The sequence below is a fragment of the Semicossyphus pulcher genome, unplaced genomic scaffold, assembly GCF_022749685.1.
Source record: "Semicossyphus pulcher isolate SPU_LCO1_2020_fin unplaced genomic scaffold, fSemPul1.0.p SCAF_19, whole genome shotgun sequence".
In the NCBI taxonomy this organism is placed as follows: Eukaryota; Metazoa; Chordata; class Actinopteri; order Labriformes; family Labridae; genus Semicossyphus; species Semicossyphus pulcher.
Window position 1 is genome coordinate 21,563,354 of NW_027211692.1, and position 17,432 is coordinate 21,580,785.

The window sequence follows — 17,432 nt, forward strand, 5'->3', positions numbered from 1 at the left end:
TGCACGATATATCATGTTTTCTGGTAATTTAACAAATTAGTCCATATGAAATAACCACAGTAAAGCCCATTTTTGGACAATCCTGTGTAAATTAAATACTTGACTTATAAAAGTAGAGTTTCCATTTTTATTTGGACTGAGCCCGAGTCCTTTTCAGCACGTTAATGTCCATGTTAATAAACAGCGGCTCCCTCTATTGCGCGCTCCCACGTGCAAGGATTAGAATGTAAAGCATTGTCAAAATGACCGAGAAGTTGCAGTAAAGCAGTTCAGCAGCTGGTTGTGACATCACGATTAAGAAAAAAAAATATATATACATATTGCCCAGTCCTAATATACCGGATTACATTAATAACCAAAATAGCCGATAAACTAGTTATTATGTGATTAACATTAAAGCCACCAAACAAGCTTAGTCTTCATAGTTTTTATTCAACTTTCATTACAGACAGCTCATTAAAAGGAAGCAAACAGGAGAATCTGTAAGACAAAAGTGGATGGTCAGTGAATGCAGCTTAAAAAAAAAGTCAAAAAAGATGTGCATGGATTTGTACAATATATGCTGCTGTACCTGATTATGCTTTCTCTGCAGCTGCCTCCTCATCACCACCCTTGGTGTTTCGTGTATAAATCAGCTGGGCTCTGTGTTTGGACACCAGTTTGATCATACCTTAAAGATATCAAAATATTATTTTCCATCAGCATATTCTCATCAACAAATTGACCATTTCATTTGTTTACTTATTAAAGATAACCAGCACTGCAACTCAACTGACCTGTGGTTGTGAGTAATTGAAAATGTCAATGCAAGACAGGCAAGACTTGCTTAATGAGTAAGTTCACAGATGAAACTGTTCAATTCAACACATTGTTCAATAGATTTAGCAATGAAAATTAAGATAAGAAAAAGTCAGCGCTGCCGAACTTATGTTACAGGTAGCGGTGATGATGGACTGAAATTCAAACAACTTCAATATTAGATATCTTAACAGTTCGCAAATATTTAGTTGGAAGTACTTTCTGAATTGTTTTTTTGAAAAAGCATTTACTGTAGTGCCCCTTGCTTTTATCCAGCAATTTACACTTGAAATATTTGGAACATGACAAGTGACGTAGTGGAAACATAAAACCATCCTTTAAGAGACACCTAGTGCAACTCAAACACAAAAGGGGTATGTGCTGTGCAAGTGTTAGAATCATCAACGAGCAGCGCTTTTGACTGTAGGGCACATAACTGGGGTGAGCTTAACGTTACATCAAAATGTTACATAGCAAATAAGTTATTGGTGCCGTTTTGTAAAGGGAGAATCAACTTGCTCTGCATTCAATTCAGAATGCATGCATTCTGGTGGAGGGGTTTGGGAAAACATTCAGCTGAACTGTTAGTTACATCTTCTAAATGCCTTACATCTAATGCATTTTTGCAATATAATAAAGCACTCATTTTAGACATGCAAAAGTTCAGTTTGTCTGTGAAATTAAAATTTTCACTTCAAAAAAATTCTGTTAATACTTCTCAGAAACTATTTGCAGTTCTGCTCATGGTGGATTCATGTTGGGTCCCTCTTAAAACAATATGGTCTAGATCTGCTTTTCTTGTTAAGTGACTGATTATGATTTGGTGCTATGCAAATAAAATTTGAGCTTGTGTGAACCTTTTAAGAAATAAGTTTCTTTTGGTGCAATATGTATACTGAAAAATCTAATGTCAGCCCTCAACCCAAATTGTATTTAATCAAAACTGAGCATAATGAAAACCGGAAACTGTTTGATAGGGTGCAAAGCAAACAAACATCTTTAACACTTGGCTTTGAGTCAAGTACTAATACAGCCTATTAAAGACTACTCCTAATGTATAGTCAGTGCCTAAAATTCATTTTTCAAATAGGGGGGGGGGGGGTCCACTTGCAAATGTAACTTAAGGTCCTGCTACCTTTTTGTGTTAAAACCCAAGAATGAAATTTACTGTCTCATGATCTCCTTAGTTTTTAATTCAAGCTCTGAAAATAATTAAGTTTTAATCCAGTTTTGTGTGCTGAACACATTCACATTTCATCAGTGTTTACTGACTTTCCACCAGATTTTTTACTTTACTTTTGTATTAATTAATTGTCTTTTTGCTTCTCCTCTTAGAGGTTATGTCTGACATGCATCATTGTCCTCAGTCTTTATTTTTGTGGCACCCTCTTCTGTTTACTCCATGCTCTATTCAAACAACAACAACAATTTTGCTAAATCGACCTCACATTTTCTTTTTAATGCTGCTGTATGAGAAAATCCATCCGAGTGGCATCTTAAAGTTGACATTTTGTAACATCGACTAGTGAATGGCGTAGCTCCATACATTTTACAAATGGAGCAGCTCATTTCACCAAATCATGGTTACATTCTAGCAGGCTATGCTCTAACTTTTCTTTGGAATACTGTTTCCACTTAGTTACGTTACAGATGCCGATTTGAGGATGCTCAAGTTTAACTCTTAACATAAACAAAATCGGCACTGTCATTTACACAGATAGATGGCGAGTTATGTTGAAGCCAGTGGTCCATGTTTACATGCCTTCACATTCATATCCTTTAAAACCTGTCAGTGTGTGGTGGAGAGAGATGCTGCAGGAGCAGTAGAGTGGGCAGGTGGCCTCGTAGATTACGAGAGCGAGGTGTGTCTGATGGTGAGCCTCTTGGCTGATTATTTAAAAATGCACAAAAATGCATGCAGGACTTTCCCCAATATAGGGGCTAAATTTGCAGGAATCGATAGAAATATGCAATACCCACGCTGAAATTCAGGCCCTGATCTAAAATAAAACATCTGATTTAAATGAAAGTGTGCATAAGGTCTGCAGCATTTATGGTTATGAGCAGACATTCACCTTTTGCAAGCAGTTCCTGGAGAGCGTTCCTGGCCAGGGAGCCACGGATTTTCAGCCTCTCAGACACAACAGCAGGGGTGATGAGTTTGTAGTTGGGAACTTCTTTGTACAACTTGTCATAGGTCGCCTTGTCGAAGAGCACCAGGTTGTTGAGCTTATCTCTCACTTTTCCCTTAGACCACTTCTGCTCAGAATCACAAAAATGTGATGAGAATCTGTCTACAATGTACCAATTAAAACATTACTTACAACCACTTATACAAGTGTCGATTCTGGCAGATTAACCACTGCATACCTTCTTTTTGGCTTTTCCACCAGACTTGTTTACTGGGTCCTTGTCCTTCTTGGACTTGCCAGTGTCCTTCTTCTTGTCTTGTTTGGGAGGCTGAAAACAGAGAACAAGTAACCACCCAGACTGAGGGTACACATGAACCTATTGTACTCAAATGACTTTTGTTCTCAAATGTAAGGATGTTTCTACAGGAAGGTAGTTAGAGAAAAAATCCCGGCTAACGGTCATAGCTAGCATAGCCTAAGCTAAAATCGACTGGCCAGCATGGGATGGCCTTGTCTTCCCTTGCAGAGAGGGTTATTCGTCTAAATCATCAGGGATCGTTATTCCCTTCTTAACAACGAGCAGGTACCGCTCAATCATTACGTAAATATCATTATGTAGAATTTATGTAGAACTTTGTTGGGCTTATTTACTGTAGGAACAACGTAGCATAACAGCATGGTAGACATTGCTAGCTTGCTAGCTTGCTTACTATCCAGTCGCTAAAATAAAATTTAACAACTCTTTTCTTCTTCCTCTTAATATTTTAAAGCCCATATCTATCGTCAGATAAACAGAATAGTTAGAAGCCGATATGAGTTACACGCATACGGTATTTATCTAATTTGTTTTGACAAAACGTGTAATAACTGTGCTCACCATGTTTCCTCGTCAAGATGTCGGAGCAAAAGGAAGTTCACCCGTGCAAGAGCGCCTTAGACAACCTGTATATGCGGAAGTGGAATAGAGGTTCATGGGAAATTTAGTTTTTACATGTTTTGACGTTTAAATGATTTCCACAACTGTTATTGACCCACCAAATTGCTGCACAGCGGTTGTACCTGTAGGTTATGGAGCTAAGGTTAAAAACTTTCAAAAGTCTTTTGTATGTGCTCAGTTAGCCTTGTCTTGTCTTTTGACGCACTCGGGTCACGTGACACTCTAGTCAGCTGAGTAGGATGTTGCAAAGATGGCGATTTTCAGTGTGTACGTTGTGAACAAGGCTGGAGGTTTAATCTACCAATATGACAATTATATCCCGAGAGCCGAGGCTGAGAAAACATTTAGCTATCCTTTAGATTTAGTGCTTAAGCAACACGATGAAAAGGTCATCGTTTCATTTGGACAGCGAGACGGAATCAGAGGTAACGTTTGAAAGCATATCGTTAGCTTATTTTGGTAGATAACTTAGCTCAGAATTTATAACGTTGATCACAACGTAAGCAAATCAGGCGAAACAAAATGTAGTGATAAATGGAGCCATCATCTACGCTTTATTATGCACTTATTAGTACAAATCCTCTGGACTAGCTTAACCCGTCCTACTCTGCAGTCTGTCAGTGTGCATGGTAATTCATTTTGCACTAATAGTGGCCTTTGATCCAAAGTCGGCGGATATTCCTCACGGTGCTTTGTATTGACCATTAAGCGGCATGACTTTCCAAAGCCTGAATTGTCTTTGAGTTTGGATTTGACTTTGCGTTGTTGTCTTTCTTCAGTAGGTCATGCAGTGCTGTCCATCAATGGCGTTGATGTGATTGGCAGAAACACAGCAGAAGGAAAGGACATCCTTGAATACTTAAAGGATCCCTCTAATTATCCAGTGTCCATTCGTTTTGGACGAGCACGCCTCAGCTCCAATGAGAAACTGATGCTGGCATCTATGTTCCACTCGTAAGCAATGTTCAAAATCAATGTTTTACATTTTCACCATCTGGGCAGTTGAGCCAGGTTCAAGCCTCAGTTCTGTAAAGCATTAACTCTGTTGCACTGCTATTGAACTATATGCAGTACTTGTTGTTTCAAGGGGTTCTCTTTATTGTCCGTTTGCTGTGCTCTGTGAGTCTACATGGTAGACCAGGAAAAACGTTTCATTTGGGTTAATTACATGCTTTTGCATGGATTCAACAAATCCCCTCACATGTGCTTAGCTCCATGTTTAAAACTACTTTCTCCTATAGCAAAAGCCGAACATTTATTGTGAAGCATTAGCCTTGTGTGGATCAGTCATGTTTGGCTGATTTGAAATAATTTACAAGTGTCTAGCATCAATCAGTATTAGTGAAATCTGTTCTTTGTGTGTCTCTCCAGGTTGTTTGCTATTGGTTCACAGCTGTCTCCTGAAGTTGGCAGTTCAGGGATTGAGATGCTAGAAACAGATGTCTTCAAACTCCACTGCTTCCAGACTCTCACAGGTCAGTGGTGTGACTGACTGCTACTATAAGTAAACAAAGACTGGACGCAATGATTTTGTAGTAGGCATGTGCATTTTGATTTTTTTTTTTTAACTGACACTCGCAACGGTTAACCGACAAGATTAAAATGTAACACAACAGCCGGAGACTGACAGCAAGCTCTCCATCATGCGCACTCATTCTGATTCGTGCCCTCCCTGCTCGCAGAAACACACACACACACACACACACACACACACACACACACAGACATAACTACCTGTGGCACAAACAATCGTGCCCTCAGACATTAATACACTGTCCAGTCTCCATTACGCACTGGAGAGTACAGCCATGTGATCCAGCAGCAGCAATTGGTAAATAAATATTTACAGCCTACCTTTCTTTGATGGTCAGCAGCACACAGAACTTTAATAAACATAAAATCCTGTCCGATCGGAACGAGTGTGTGTCTGGGGTTTTAAATAATGAATGAGTTACGTGGCTGTGCGTAAATGTTAAGTTTCGTTTCTGCTTTAAAACAGTCAATACGTTAACAACAGGCTATGAAAACTTAAAATAAAAAGTCCAGGCCTACACCAGTCCTTGTTATGTAGGACACAGTTTTTCTACTGGTTTTGGTGAGGAAATAGCAACATGTGGACATGCGGTGGGGTTAGTCTGGTGTACAGTCTGTTGACTGCGAGACCCGCAGTGGAGAATACGCACTTAGACGGTACTGGGATGTCCCAGGAGCAGAGTTTTGCATCAAAGCTTTGTCTTTTAAATTGTTTTCAACTGTTAAACTGCTCGTTTCAATTTGCTCTCCTCTCAGGCTCGACAACAAAACATGTGCTTCCAAAAATATATATATGTATATTAAAAAAGAAACATTTTTATTTAACCGTTTAACTGGCAGTGTTAACTGGTTAAAATTTGGTTAATTGTTTAAAGTGCACATGACTATTTTGCAGTGAAGTTATGAGTAATACTCAGTCCAAGTGACCCATTGAAAATTCAGTAACTCATTCTGTAACATTCCTATAGAACAACCCCTAAAAATACCTCAGTTACTCATTGAATGTCTGACATATCTATTTTTGAACAGGTGTCTTTTTCACTGCTTCTTCCATTCTTGTTATTTCAGGGATAAAGTTCATTGTGCTGGCGGACCCTCGACAATCTGGCATTGATGCGCTTTTGAGAAAGATTTACGAGATCTATTCAGATTTTGCCCTCAAGAACCCATTCTATTCTCTGGAAATGCCCATCAGGTAATACAAAGGATGGCTTTGCCTTCATTCTGTGTAGTTCTTATGTGGCTTAACCTTAGTAATTTTAAGTTATTTTACATGCCACACATAAAATTACATTTTAATAACCACACATGCAATTGCTCATGTCCTCTTATTCCATTTTAATTTTTAATTTTTTGATTTTCAGGTGTGAACTCTTTGATCAGAATCTGAAGAGTGCACTGGAGATCGCAGAGAAAACTGGCAACTTTGGAGCTGGATCTTGAACCAGAGAAGACTAGATATTTTTTTATTATATTTATATTCAACCATAGTGACATCTAATGACTGGGATTAAAGTTAATGCAGCAAAAATTAATGACTTTTCTTTGTTTCTTTTTCCAACATTGGGAATTCACACACTGTAAATACATTGTTTTGTTGATATGAGAGCTCAACTTCACAGAGCTTCCATTTAGATTTATATCCTGTAAGACTGACAAAGAAAATACTTTGTTATAAAAAATTTAAAAAAAGAAAAATATGACAACACAATGATTGCTCAAAGTATCCAGTGTTCCTCTGCAGACAGAGGGTGAGGTGTAGTAATAGTTTATTCTGCCTTCTTTGAAACGTGACCCATCTGTGTTCGGATGTTGCGTAGCAAGAATAATCCAATAGTGGCAGCACCACATATGATCTCTGCTACCCAGAAGGCCATTTGCCAGCCATGGTGCTTAGCAATGGTGTTGAATGGCAGCCCAGATAGGAAGCCCCCAACTGAGGAGATAATGAATGGATAGGGTTATTCTAAAGATAAAATAATATAAAACAAAGTAAGCCGTTATTTAAGTCCCAATCTACTCCAACAATGTAGTCTTCGGTAGGGCTGTAGGGCATAGAATCTTATAATATATAAAGTAAAAAGTATCTCTAATAAGGAAGCTTTAGGTATGGTATTGAATTATTTCTATAAAGGCATTTAGTACTTCGTAACAGCAAGCATGGACAGTATGTGTAGTTGATGCACAAGGTGCTGATTCTAAAAGAAAAAATATGAACTTACTGTTGGCCATCAAGGCAACAATGGCATGGGATGTCCCACAGTAGTTTGTCGGGGCGCTCTCAATGGCTATAATTCCAAACAATGCTATTGGCCCATAGGAGAAGAAACCAAAGGCAGCACCCAGGCTGAGTATCCATACCTTTATGTACAAACATCCATGAGAATTACAAAGTCTGACATGCAGTGTGCTCTGTTTAAGAATATCTCAGCAATTGATTTTGGTCCAATGGGATGTCGGTGTGAGAGGAAATACCGTTGAGCTGTCTGGAGTTATTGTGACTCTGAATAGGTACATGGACACGAATGTTCCAGCCATCATGCAGATCAGAATGAAATGGCGAGGATTGCCGTAGACCTTTGTGCCTTGCTGTGGAAATATATAAAGAAAGATGATTTTGTTGGCTATAGGCAGAATTCTAATGGTCTATATATTTATATGTTGCAAGATTACATTCATGTCATGTTGTAATTTTTGAAATTATTTAACATTTATTGTACCAGGATTATTGCTATTGAGATACACAATATCTTTTACAGGAGAGTTCTGGCAAAGATTGCAGAATGAGCAAAACTTTTTTTGTAAAAAAGATTTTTTACCAAATACTGCATAATACCTTGTAATGTGCAAACAAATTGACTTGAAGTATTTAAATCATTCAGGTGTGTTCTCTATGCAACTCACTTTGGCCACAGCCTTATCAGAGAAGTATCCTGCAGCAAGATTGCCCAACAAGCCTCCAATCTCCAGGGCACTTATGTATGAGCTACCTATGAAGAAGAATGTAATGATTCACTAAGAATAACTAGCTAATGAACTCTCTCATCAAAGAATTGAGGTGTCGTCTGTGCCCCTCTTCTGTACCAATAAGTGCAGACTGGCCCTTGTCTTGAATGAGGAACAGCTGGCCCCAGTCAGTGCAGGCGGTCTTTACCCCAAACACAATCAAGTAGGAGACAGATAGCAGCCAGAGGTAGGGTGACAGCAGGAACTCTGACAGGGTGCTTTGATCACTGAAAGACGCTGAACAGGAAGCAGGCAGCAGACCCAATTTATTTGACAATCAAGTGTTTTGCCCTATTTTGCATGTATCTGAACATGATCATTTACACAACACAGTGGGTATAACATAACCAAGGTGAAGTGTTACACACTTTGCTTGTGTAACACTGGGTACAGCGTCCTCTGAATCACTGACCTCTAGTTACACATGAGGCACAGGCTGTTTGAAAACACACACGCACACACACACACACACACACACACACACACACACACACACACACACACACACACTTGCTAGACATTGCACAGTTTAATATTAACTATCCTATGTGTAAACAAATATGTTCCTAATTCAGACACTGTCAGAGAAAAGTAGCAGCTAAAACATGTCCTTGATTTATATTTAAACTGAAAACATATAGTAAAAGTAAGACTCACCTCCTTTGCTCTTCATGGTTTCTGCCTTTATGTTGGGCAGCCCTACCTCCTTGGGCTCATTCTTGATGATCAGCAGACAGAGAAAGGAGAACGCCACACAAATCATTCCAGATACTGACAGTATCATCCTCCAACTGTAACTCTGGGCCAGCACTGTGGCAGTAATGGGGCCCAAGCTGCCAGCCAGATTCATGCTGCAGGAGAGAACTGCCCAATATGTTCCAAACTGAGACGGCTCAAACCACTGACAACAGAGAAGAGGAAACAATGACATAACATCATGATATAGTACAGGGATGGTTATTGTCTTGTTTTATTACACGCCTGTGATAATACTTCTGATTGGTTAATTACGGCATTCCGAGGTCTGCTATTTCTCGATAGCAGACCGTCGTTGCTATAATCATATAAATCTTCTGAAAGAAGTCCAGTAAACTTGAAGTTGGTCTGTTTACAGAGGGGGAAAAGAAAAGAAAAAACGAAAACAGTGGAGAGAAAGCAATAAAGGTTAAAAGAAACAAAAAGTGTAAGCTACGACAGAGAGATCTACAAAACTGAAGACGGTACATGAAGTAAACATTAAACAGAACACAGTACAGGATACAGCGGTGTTTAAAGTCTGGGAATAGAAAAGAAAATGTCAACAGATTCTAACAGTGACGAGACAGAAAACCTTAATCAGGTGCACCGCTGATTCCTGCAGTCCCGTTCACCATGTCTTACTTCACCATCAGAGGAAATGTTTCAATTTAATGTGAGTAACAACAGCTAGGTTAGTTCATTTTGAGAAGGCTACAGATTTAACCCTTGCTACGAACGCAGCTCTCACTGTGAGTGTAACAGACTATTTTTTAATGAATAAATTATTTTCCAAATCAATATTTTGTGTAAAATGATTAATTTCCTAAGTAAATAGCTGTGTTATCAGCAGGAGATCAAAAAAGAAAATAAAAAAAAAATTCTGTAAATCATTTTTATTATGGCCTAATTTTTTTTTAATTATTACATATATTATAAAGAATTTATATAATATATAAACAATATTAAGTATCGGTATTAATCAAACAGTAAACCTTAGTAACAGTAGATTTTGTAAAGTCAAAATTAGAAGTACTTTGATTTTGTCATAGGTTTTGTCACTGTCTTGTTGGTAAATTCCTGTTTGATTAATTCAGTTAAAAAAAAAACATGGAGGGAAGTACGATAATAAGGATGCAACCGTATGAGCCGAGGCAAAGAGACGGAGAGCGAGCTGGGGGAGAGAAGGACATATCGCACCCATGTTACGTCTGTAACATGATGTTATTTATTTATTTTTTATTAACATATATACTTATGGCCTGCGGGAGACTTATGACTATGTTTTTATTTCAAAGAAAATTAAGCAGGAACAGCTATAAGGAGCCTGTGAGTGACTTTATCCATCCAATAACTTCCTGGAAAAGATAGGAAAAATAAAGTACAAAAAATAACAACAACAACAGCCCGGGAAACACTTCAAAATAAAAGCGTTGTGTACAAACGAGGGGATTCAGACTTCCACATCGGATATAGAATTTAGGTATAACACTGACAAGAGCTGTGAATTCTTTGAGGTTGCAATCAAAATCATATTTACGATATAAAGCATTGTTAGGTATTTCTGTTGCCCCTGTACATGGGGCACCTGGGGTCTGTTTCACAAAGCAGGTTTATTGAAAACTCTGAGTCTGTTAACCCTGAAATGAGGGAAACTCTGAGTTTTCCGTTTGACAAAGGGAGGTAATTTAAGCTCTCGGTCAGTTACCGTAGTAACAGACTCTATGAACCTAACCTGGTCGCGAGCAGGTTTTCTTCAGGAAACTCAGAGTTTCGCTCTGTCTCCTCCCTCTAGAATATAAAACCAATTCGGTTTTATATTCTAGAATATAAAACCAATTCGGTTTTATATTCTCTTATATTCTTATATTCTCTTATATTCTATCAATTCGACTTCCTCATTCATTCAGCCCGTCGCACGCGTGTGTTTAAGCGGTTACTGAATTAAAAGAAGAAACGTTGCGTCTCTGTGGTGCTCTGACCGCGTTGCAAAAGTCTTTTATATTTATGATAAAAAAAAATCAAAAGACAAATCTGTGTCAAAGTCATCATTTTTAGATTTTCCACCGCCACTGCCAAGAGCACTCAAATAAGACACCGTAAGTTATTGGATTTCTTTTTTTTAAAACTAACACATTCAGTTTAATCAACATGAATTATAATGTATGTGAAGTCAGCATCATGTTAGGGATAAAGCTAATGCACAATAAAACAGCCACTGAATGATATTTCGTTAGTTTAATATTTAGAATATGATTGAAGTGCTTCCATGTATGTTTTTTTCTACCGCTGCATTGCTCCTAAATGAATATAAATTTTAGCTTCCGGTCGTGATTAAGTATTAAATAAATAGACCAGTTCAAACTTGCGCATTAACTCGAGCAGCAGTTTCTTCCCACGCCGCTTCTCTCTCTTTTGCAGCTGCAGCCATGTTACTTTATTTTTCTGAACGTCCGCATGAGGATTTCGAGCTCCATTGGTGTGACGTAGGAGGACCTCTTTTTGTGTACCGTTGCCATGGTGAATCGTGGTGTCTGGGCTCCATTAATGCTGACTTTTTACAGTCAGCGTGCACGCACTTAACTCCGGGTGAACCTACTCAGAGTTGATTGAACTAACTCTGATCAGCTGTTCTGGAACCGAAAACTCAGAGTTTCCTATCTCAGAGTAGATCGACTCAGAGTTCAGGGTTAGACTCAGAGTTTGTTGAACCTTCTTTGTGAAACGGACCCCTGCTCTACCAACTGAGCCAAACCAGCACCCCACCAGGGGATTTAAAACGTTGTTTCAGCCAGATAAGTTTTAAAGTTCCATTCATACATTCAAAATCTATTGCCTTTAACCCACCTTTCGATAGGTCTTTGACAGTGACAGCTTTTTGGATATCATGAGTTTAAATCCTCCATGTAAAATTAAAGTTGATTTTTTAAAAGACTTCACACCTCATAATACTCATTTATGTAACAATAGATAAAACAGATGTGTCTAGATATTCTTTCCATTTTGGTAAGTTCGACCAAAAATCTCTTTGTAACCAATCATTAAGTTTATGTACTTTGTTTGTCAAATTTTCACAGTTCTTTATCATAATAGCCAGCATTTCTGCTGCTTTAATGACCACACAATCATATTGTTTTCTGCACATCAAACCATGGTGCTGAATGAAACACAGCTGTTAATTTTCTTGTAAAGAGTCTCTATGACCTTATGAAATTGTCCCCAAAATCAAAAGCCTTCAAAGTTAGTACACCCCTATTTGGTTGTGTTGTCTGTATGTGGTTGTATTGTGGTATTTAGTTGTCTCTATTTGAAGAACGTTTTCTTCTTGGTGCACATGTGTTGTCAGTTTGAGGAAGAAATAACTTAACTATTGACTTTATACTTACAATCCAATTCCTTATCAAAAACTTGAATATGAAGGTGATACATAGGACCGTCTTGTGTGGAGGGCCCACAAAGATAATAATAGCCTTTATGAATAGCCAGGGATGCTAGCAGGGCCAATGCCTATGAACAGGGTCCAGAATTTTGTGCAACGCTCCTTCTAAAGTTAATAGCAACAACATTTTTACAATAAAATTACCAAATATTTGGCTGTTATAAAATGTAAAATGTATCAAAACATTGGAGAGATTTAGAATGCATTTCTGATATTATGTTATATTGTTGATTTACTGTCAGCTGGGAACTAACAAGCTAGGTAAACATTTAATTGCTCAATCATGGTAACATTTTCTTTTTATTGTGGTTTTCAATACCTTTGGAGTTTGTGGATATGTCAATAAAGCAGACATACTTTCAGCATTCAGCAGTCTTTTTTTTGTTAAATGTATGGGACACTGTAAGAGGTCAATGACACCAGCTTAAATCGATAAAGTTGCTCACAGGCTCTTTATTGCGGTTCCTGCTTATTTTTCTTGTTCTGTGTTCTTCTGTGTGTTAATTAATATCCCGTTTCTAATGTAAATAAGATCATTTTCTGTTTAGGCCAACCTTTAAAACCAAGACCGGAAAGTTCCCCTGGATATGCGTGCTGCGGAGGAAAGTGGACGAGCAGCGGAGTAGCAGCCCCGCCTACTGCATTTACATAAAAATATCAATATTAAGACAACTTCTGTGTTTTAGTCTTTTCTAGATGAATTGGCTACACAAGCAAATCTAAATTTTCAATAAGCGAGATTGTGTTTCTACCTTTAGCCAAACCATGCCTATAGCATATCGTCACCTTCCTAAAACAATGGCCTATGTCAAAATGATTTTTTTTGCCTAAATCATCTCCTCATGATGCTGGCCACCTCTGGTAAAATCGCTTACATCCTCAGTTGAACAGATCATGCGATTCTACCGCTGTAGTATAATGGCCTATGTCAAGAGTGTGACTTAGGTCGTTTTATTTTGCCTAAGTCAAAAGACATTGTGACTAAGGCAATTTTACAAGCTTTTAAAGATGGTGGCTGCTTCAAGAAGAACGAAAATTTACCTAGCCACTGAAGTTATTTCAGGGCTCGTCCCCTATTGGTAAGTGATGACATTTACAGTTATTTAGTCTATTTATTCAGTCTTTTTAGTCAGCATTTTAGTCAGCAAAATAGCTAAGTCCATGAAGCTAGCATTTAGCAAAGAGTGGAAAGGCTCCAGAATCTGTGGCTGTTACAAGTGATAGGCTTTAAGTTAACTCTTTTCTGTCTTTTCAAACAATATTTCATCTACAGTTTTTGTTTCATTTTTTCCACGTTACATGATCTAATTAAGAGAGATTTGAATATACCGTATTGTAATCTAACTGGTAGAAATTTTCTGTATAACTATAACTGTAATTATTACAAAGGACCCTATTTGCTTTTGTGTTTTTATTCAATGAAAATCTCTCTTAAACATAATATTAGTAATCATAACATCATTTGACCTATTATTATAGTACGCCTGTTGTGCAATGTCTAGAGGCAGCTTGTGCACCCCTAGGGGTGCATGCACACCACTTTGGGAATCCCTGATGTAGCTTAAAGCCCCTGTAAACCCAAATCCACAAAAATCCTTCTAACTATGTAATCTATGGTCTTATGTACATAGATGTACATTAGATGTAAGCGTCTAAAAATTACAGAAATTAGTTTTAATCCAAACTCGAGTTATTGCCATTCTTTCTTTGTTAACTTCCCTAACACTGTGGTTGAATTGGGTGTGGTTATGTATGATATTTACCATGTCATAAATGTCCTTGAACCAATCAACCACAGTTGTCCCGCACAATATTATACTGAATTGAGGAGATATTTTCTATCTAACTCCGTACGTCCCTACTGCAAATACATCGATTGTCGCGGTTTATAAAGCTTATAAAAGGTGATGTCATTTAGTAACGATCGATTGTTTAGATCGCTACGTCATTAATAACGTCCCTCGTTCCCAAATCATTGCCGATAGCCGATAGCATGGATACAAATGTTTCCATGTGCTCTGCCAATCAAGGAGAGAAAGTTCCAGGACCTCCAGTCAATGAAACACGTCATGCCCGTCGAGTGTCATAACTTCTTTGACAATTTGCCACATTAATATGCATCACTCAAGAACCCAGCAAAGAAGAGCTGGAGGGAGAAGTGAGGAGATGCACATGCCTCCTCAGCATTATGTTAAGTTACTTTGTTAGTTATGCTTATTGTTGACAGAGTTTAAGGTTTAAAATTGCTTAAGTCACAAAGGCATGTTCAAAAATTTGCCAGAGTCATTTATTCCTCTTATGTTACATAATTGACAGACATTGTAATTAGTATGTCAAGAGTCATCTATTGTCATAAACTTTTTGAGTGAAATTATTATTTAATATCATATATTCAATATTTGGTTCAGTTTTTTGTGTTTTATGAAAAACTTGACTTCCTGAAAAAATGACTTAGGCCATTATTTTAAGAGGGTGTCGATATGTTCATGGTTAATGATAAGTTGCAATATAGTGATTTGCTGTTTATAACAAAGGAGAGAAATATGATCTTGCATCTGATGTCATTATATTGCAAAACTAATATACTGCCATGAGGCTCAGGTACCTTGCGCAGCACCCTGCTGCAGGGAGGCCACCCGAGGCCCTGGCCCAGACCGTTGAGAAACCACAGGGCAGAAAAGGCAGTGACAGTGGAGGACCAGGAGAAGACCACGTTGATGCCTCCCACCATGCACAGGCCAATTGAAAAGAGCCAACGGGCGCTGATTTGGTCTGAGAGCACGCCACTGATGAACTTACTTATAGCGTAGGACAAAGACTGACTGCTGGAGATCATGCCTACACAAAGGGAGGGCAGGAGAACGTGTGTTTTATCAGAGCACTTAAAATGTGTAGCAAGATTTCCTGGTCCTAAATAGTTCTGGCATACAGCAGTTTTCTCTGTAGAGCACACTATAATATATGAATGATAGTTAAGGAAAGTCAAGAAAATAGAGTGTGTCATACCCAGATCATCCTTATCCAATTCAATTTCTTGCATCAGAGAGGGCATCACAAAGGAGAAAGTCTTTCTGTTAAAGTAGTACAGGGTGTAGCCTACAAACATGGCAAGAAATATAGTGCCTCTGTAGTATCCATAACTTGCTGTAGCCATGGCTGCAGGTAGAATCGTATTAAGAAAAATTAAAAAGTGAAATAATTCCGGCTGTTTGACAGACCTCTTCTGCCTGTGCCAGTGAACTTTGCTTCAGGATCGACAGTACAGAAGCAACTGCTTACACGAGGAGTTACCAACCAGTAGGGTAGGTTAATGGTCAACTTCCCTGTTTTAATCTAGGTTGTTACCATGTGCTGCAGGTCAGCCAGAGGGGATGGTAAAAGAATTCCGTTTTTAAACCAATGCTGTATAGGATCTTTTGTTTTCTTCAGGCACCAATTAGGATCCCTCTCCTCAAACAATGACCTTGCTGTTATTTTTATCTGTTGCTGTTTGTCCATCTGAGGCTGTCGTGGAATGAGTCCTCTGATTAATGCTGTTAATGATTTACTGGAGAGTCCAATATTCCCTGCAGACAAGGGAGAGTCACCTTTTAAAGTGTGGGTTGTGTGAAGACTTTGTTGATCCTGAACAGCAAAGTAAATATTAGACAGAGAAAGAAATTGTGTACAGAATTGCAAAAGAGACATTATACAGTATGAAGAGCATTGTTTTCATAAGCTGTGTTGAAGCACTGGCAGGTTAAATTAATAATACCGAGGGGCTGACTACGTCTAAGCCTTTAAAGGCTCAATACCAATCTCCACCCTAGCCTAAGCACTGAACCCTCATGGACTTTACTACGGAGTTTGCAGTTGCTCTAACAGTCGTGACAAACTTTAACTTTGGAGGAAAGGGTTAGGGTTAGAAAAATGAGGATAGGACTATGATATTCTTTACAAGTAGATAAAGAATATTATAATTATATTATTATTATTGACCAATTATTATTACAGTAATTTTGGCCCTCTTTGAGTGATGTGTAGATGACATATTGTTGTTCATCGCCAGGCGATTAATGAAATGATCTTGTATATAACGTTCCTCTACTGCTGTAATCATTACAGACTAGTTACATTAGCGGAAAAATAGTGCTTACGTGCTAAATGAATATCTATACAAAACGTCCAGTATTTCCCAATACAACTAGTCTGTGTTGATTATATGCCGATGTTAACTAGCTATTAGAATAACGTTATATTACACAGCACTTAGTAATCAGTAATCGGGCTGTTCTTGTAACTGATGTCTAATATGTAAAATCTAAATAATCTAGATCGCCTGATTGGTACCTTCATCAGTAACTGGAGGCAGCTGTATAACAACTTAACTAACTTACTATGCTGCTGTCACAGTCAGCAGGCAGTAGCAGACACTGACTTTCCACCACAATCATGGCAGTTACACAAGGTGGCTATCACAGCAATTAACTATGCAGATGTGCCTTGTTAAAGCTCCCGTGAGGAGTTTTTCGTTGGTTATGAAACAGACAAATTAAAAAATTAAATCTGATTACTCTATATGACCTAAAAAACCAAACCAGACCATCAGTGACAAGAATACATTTTTCTATATCATTCTTTTCATGTCTGAAGCTGCTGGCGGGGGGGTAGATGTCAGACAAAGCAATTAACAGCACGTTGCCTTTGTTTACATTTTCCAGGGCAGAAATGTAAAGTGAGTGATACATATGACTGTTAAAAGAAAGCAGGATACATTTTTTGTCAAAAAACACCACTTAAGCATGTACAGGACAAAATCAACAAAGAGATAAGAGGTACGGCTTTGTCCACAGTGAGCGCCAAAATCAACACA

General features: G+C 38.2%; 3 protein-coding genes across 3 annotated transcripts; 1 reads left to right on the forward strand and 2 right to left on the reverse strand.

Moving 5' to 3' along the window:
• Positions 1–412: 412 nt before the first annotated feature.
• Positions 413–3,873, reverse strand: rps25 (ribosomal protein S25). Its single transcript, XM_069668542.1, has 5 exons — positions 3,808–3,873; positions 3,169–3,258; positions 2,874–3,057; positions 572–670; positions 413–480 (listed from the first exon to the last, which is right to left on the reverse strand). Exons 1-4 carry the CDS (start codon positions 3,808–3,810, stop codon positions 576–578), a joined length of 372 nt encoding a protein of 123 aa, XP_069524643.1. The 5' UTR covers positions 3,811–3,873; the 3' UTR covers positions 413–480; positions 572–575.
• A 241-nt stretch (positions 3,874–4,114) lies between these two features.
• trappc4 (trafficking protein particle complex subunit 4) lies at positions 4,115–6,931 on the forward strand. Its single transcript, XM_069668656.1, has 5 exons — positions 4,115–4,292; positions 4,647–4,821; positions 5,239–5,342; positions 6,469–6,595; positions 6,765–6,931. The coding sequence occupies exons 1-5, from the start codon at positions 4,118–4,120 to the stop codon at positions 6,841–6,843; spliced, it is 660 nt and encodes a 219-aa protein (XP_069524757.1). The 5' UTR covers positions 4,115–4,117; the 3' UTR covers positions 6,844–6,931.
• A 238-nt stretch (positions 6,932–7,169) lies between these two features.
• On the reverse strand, positions 7,170–15,734 carry slc37a4a (solute carrier family 37 member 4a). The gene is made up of 8 exons (XM_069668926.1): positions 15,587–15,734; positions 15,186–15,418; positions 9,064–9,307; positions 8,485–8,643; positions 8,305–8,390; positions 7,876–7,989; positions 7,623–7,761; positions 7,170–7,336 (listed from the first exon to the last, which is right to left on the reverse strand). Exons 1-8 carry the CDS (start codon positions 15,732–15,734, stop codon positions 7,170–7,172), a joined length of 1,290 nt encoding a protein of 429 aa, XP_069525027.1.
• Between the last annotated feature and the right edge of the window lie 1,698 nt (positions 15,735–17,432).